At 30.4% G+C, this 4963-nt stretch overlaps 1 protein-coding gene across 1 annotated transcript; it reads right to left on the minus strand.

Moving 5' to 3' along the window:
* Positions 1 to 2644: 2644 nt before the first annotated feature.
* LOC120086294 (short-chain dehydrogenase reductase 3b-like) lies at positions 2645 to 3788 on the minus strand. Its single transcript, XM_039042856.1, has 2 exons — positions 3641 to 3788; positions 2645 to 3559 (listed from the first exon to the last, which is right to left on the minus strand). Exons 1-2 carry the CDS (start codon positions 3652 to 3654, stop codon positions 2776 to 2778), a joined length of 798 nt encoding a protein of 265 aa, XP_038898784.1. The 5' UTR covers positions 3655 to 3788; the 3' UTR covers positions 2645 to 2775.
* Positions 3789 to 4963: the final 1175 nt, after the last annotated feature.

Consider the following 4963-nt stretch of genomic DNA (forward strand, 5'->3'; position numbering starts at 1 on the left):
CATCGTACTTATGGTGGTATTTATTGTTTGTTGGAGAATCGTTTTAGAGAAGACGACGAGGTAATTGTGAATTGTTCGAGAATTGATGAAGGTATGTGATATTCTTCTTCTCTTTTTCTCTTCTCTCTTTTAAGCTTGCTAATCTACAAGTTTATCCTCTGTTTTGTTTTGTTTAGTTGCAACTTATTTTCAATTTAAACCAAAAAGGCAAAATGCAAGACGTTCACATGCTTTCGCTCGATATTCGATCCCTTCACTAGTGTTTTAATGAGGCATTATATATATATATATATATATAATGAACATTTAAAGGGGAGTATTATAAATATTATGATAATAGATGCTCATTAGATACTTATGCTTAGTGTCCATTGATCATGTGTCATGTCCTCATTTTCCAAAGTATAGTCCATGTGTCTCAACTTTACACATTATTAGTTCATGTAATTCACCTCTTACTTGCCAAATTGCCTATAAATAATGGTATTTGATAGTTTTTGGAACACACATTAGGTAAAATCTAAAAAGATGGGAGAAAGTAGAGAAATTCATCATTTTTATTTTGTTTATTTATTTCATATATTTATATATTATGTTTAATTTATTTTAATATTTATTTATTTTATTATATTTATTTTAATATTATATTTTATTAGTATTCATATTCTCACTGTTTTTTTTTTTGAAATTTGTTCCGTAGAAAAGAAGTGAGAAAATTATCACTCTCGTCAATTCGACGGTGGAGAAAGTTGAAGCCACAAATTAGGCATTTTTCAAAAAGCAAAAGCAAAAATTATAGATAACACGTATTACAAGGAAATTGCACATGGAAGGACAGGAAGGTGGAGATTCCAAGAATTTGACTAAATATCCAGCTCATCTCCAACTCATAATATTTCGATACCCTTTTAAATAACAAAATAATAAGCTCAAGCAAAATATCAATTTATTCCCTTACAAATTAAGGTTGTATCAATTTAATTCATAAATTAATAATTAAAAAGTATATTAACTTACACCCTTAATTACATTTCGTTTAAAAGAATTTCGTGTAAAATTTATAATTGAATCAATTATACTCTAAATATTCATAAATGAATTAATTCAAGATTCTTGGACAAAATTTCCTTTGAAAATAGTCCTTACATTTACTCTAATCATTCATTTTATAAAAACGACATTTGGATAAGTCTATGTACATTTGATAATTCAAGCATGAATGATTTTCAAAGTTGATAGTAATGAAAGGTCTAAATTGATTGGCTTGTGAAATTTTAAGAATATAATTGATTCAAATTATAAGTTTTGTACAATGATGGTAAAACAAAATTTGGATGTGAGTATAAATTGATAGTTCAAATTTTAAATCGATACAATTATTAAGAGTATAAATTGATACTTTTCATTAATAATTAAAACAATTGTAATTAGTATCATGTTTCTTTGTGTTGTTAATTATCAATTTTTACAAGTATTTTAAAGATTCAAGCAACAATTTTGAAAACTAAAAAAAAATAAAGTTGATCTTGTTTTTTAAAATTGATTAAGAAATCAAAAGAAAGTTGAAAACCTTGCAGAGAAATTTATTGGAAAATAAAAATAATTTTTAAAAATTAAGTCTTCATTGGATAATCATTTGATTATTGAAAGTTAAGTAATTTTGTATCCGCCTCTTGATTTGATTTTGTTGTCTACATTTTAGGAATGTTCCAAAAATTCAAGCTAAATTTTAAAAATTATTTTTTTTAAAAAAAAATTGTTTTTCATTTTAACATTTTGATAATGGTTAAAGTCTTTACTTATAAACAAAAATGAAAACATTGAAATTCAACAGACCCTCCATTTTCTTTATTTTTCTTCTTGCGAAATAACTGAGTCCATATTCCAAATGAATGAAAACGTGACTGAATTGGTCCCGGTCACTCTTCGGGACGGAATGCTCTTAGACTCTCGAATTTGGAGTATCCTACTTTCACGCAATTTACAGGGTTCAATAAGCAATCGATATTTCACAATCAAGGGTGTAGAGAGTGTAATAGGAGCATCCGTCGACAAAAGGATTACCCTAAGATGATCATTGACGAATCTTGTATGTGTTCCGAAGAAAAGTTGTTCATTTTTTGGGGTCTCGAAGGAGTGTGGAAACACATAAAAACTCTAGAATGAAAATGGAAAAGAGATAGCACGTAGGTTCAGGGCCAGACCAACTACTCCAAGAGCACTCATCCACAAACCAGTTACTGGTACAAATAACATAAAGAAATGTAACCAACATTTATTGAAAAAAGCAATAATTAAAAGAGAGTGAGGAGAAAAACACATCTAAACACAAATTTTGAAAGAAAACCAAATAGTTATCAAATGAAACTTAAATATCAATTGAGGCCTAAGTTTTTCATGTTTCTTTAAAATTATATATAAAAAAGTTATTACTTTATCATTTTTAACTTCTAAAATACAAAATAAATGTAACATATAAGTTTTAGATATATATTTCATTGTATAAACTTTCTTACAAAAATTTGACCTTTTCATATCAACTTTAAAATAAGAAACTCATACACCTAAAAATACACTCAAACTTAACCACAAATTTAAAGAGCAAAGAAAAAGATGTTTAAGCTTAAGACATCAACACAACCAATTATAAGAACATAACATATCCTCATCACAAAAATGAAAAACATAGCTAAATCTAGAACATTAATCACACACCACTTATTCAAATATAGAATTTAAAATTCCGTTAAAAATATCCCCGTTATGTTGGAAATTTCAAAGGGTAGAATTGGAATTAGTAGCAGCACAAACCACAGTAAATCCACCATCAATTGCTAAATTATGTCCACTAACATAAGCCGACTCATCGGACGCCAAAAACAAAACAGCCTCAGCGACATGTCGACAATTCAAAACAATCCCTTTCAAATTCGCCAACGCACTTGTACTTTCCTCCGCCTCCTCCACACTCATATTATAACTCCGACACGTCATCGGCGTCGCTACGCCGTACGGCGAAACTCCGTTCACTCTAATCCCGTATTTCCCTAACTCCCCACACGCCGCTTTCACCACTCCCACCACCGCATTTTTCGCCACCGTGTACCCAAACGGCCCCACCCCAGCCAACGTGGCCGCCACGCTGGAAGTGCAAATAATCGACCCACGTTTCTTGCTTTTCACCATCGCACGTGCCGCGTGTTTTATCGTGGCTGTCACGCCTTGCACGTTGCTTCTCATCGTGTTCTCGAATTCCTCCATGTTTAGTTCCAAGATTCCGGCGAGTGGGCCCATCACCGCCGCGTTGCTGAACAGAATGTCTAATCCGCCGTGTTTTTCCACCGTGAACTTCACGGTTTTTTCTACGTCTTCCTCGTTTCTAACGTCGCAGTGGTGGAAACTCGCGTTGTTTCCGCCGATTTCTGCCACGATTCTTTCGCCTAAATCGTCTTGGATGTCGGCGATTACTACGATCGCGCCGTTTGCTGCGAATACTCTCGCCGTTTCCTCGCCGATCCCGCTGGCGCCGCCGGTTATAAGAGCTACTTTTCCATGCAATCTATGAAATTAATTAAAGAGGAGGAAATTAATTAAATTTTTGAAGAATTTGGGTTTAATTGATAAAAGTTAAGAATATTACCTCGGATTCGACATCGTTGTTGAGAAATTGAAAAATGAGAGATTTTTTTTTTTGTTTGATTTTGATGGGGTTTGAGAATTTGGGTGGAACGGCGATCTGTTTGGATGTGGGATATATTAATATTATATATAAAAGATAAATCCCTTTGATATCTCATTGTTTTATTTTATGATCATGTGGATTTGTGTCATTAATTACTTTTGTGTACTCGAAGAAAATGTTTATTTATTAAACTTATCTTTTGTATATTTTATTAGTGTAAAGGGTAAACGTCAAAACTTCGATTTGTTATACAAGTTTAAGTTTTTGTGGTTGATTATTTTCCTAAAAGAACAAAAAAACAAGAACAAGGGCTTATAGAGGATGGTTATAAATATAATTAAGGGTAATTGCAATTTGCATCGAAGGAACTTGAATTCGAGCGAAATTGTATGATTGTTTTCTTTAATTTCTTGAAACAACTAAAAATACAAACAAACAAGAACAACTTGAGAACCATATCATTTCTGATACGTGACCAAAGCCTAAGAAGCACAGACACATATATGGTTACATGATACAAATACGATACGATGATAAATTAATTTTAAAAAACTAAGATATGGATACATTGAAAATACGTTATATATATATATATATATTTAATATCTAATTAATTACTATACCACTTATTTCAAGTTAGATTAAAATAGATTAAAAAAGAAAGTGAAAACTTGAAAAAAAAAAATCCAGTAATGTTAAGCGATTGTTGACGACTAGAGTAGACGGTAGGAAAGAAGTAGAAAATGAAGATTGAAGAATGAAGTTGAGGATGAAGGAAGTGTGAATCATGGTTTAAATAGTGAGAGAGAAGGGAAGCATGCAGATTTAAATTACATTTTAGTTTTTTTTTATATATATATTTTTATCATTTTTAATTTATTTTATTTTGGAATTCTCAATTTAAGTGGACTTTTACGTTTGGAAGTAATTTTAAAATGTTTGAAATCACTTTGTTATTTTCATAATCACCATGAAACATGTTTAATCCTTCAAAACTAATTTTGATGATATGAAAATTGCATTTAAAAGTGTAAATTTAAAAACTCAAATAATTTTGAGTAATTAAAAGTGTGTTTTCAAGTGATTTTAAAAATGAAAAAAAGTAATTTTTGATAATTTCAAAATCACTCCTAAACATACACTAAAATAAAATGGGTTATGGGTTGTGCTTTTTAAGTAGTTGGGCTTAAATTTGAAAAACAATTGACCCACGTATCTCATTCACATATCTAGAAGCAGATAAGCGTATCTGAAAATTAAAAATTAAAAAAAAAAAATAGA

This window comes from Benincasa hispida, chromosome 9 (genome assembly GCF_009727055.1).
Source record: "Benincasa hispida cultivar B227 chromosome 9, ASM972705v1, whole genome shotgun sequence".
Lineage (NCBI taxonomy): Eukaryota > Viridiplantae > Streptophyta > Magnoliopsida > Cucurbitales > Cucurbitaceae > Benincasa > Benincasa hispida.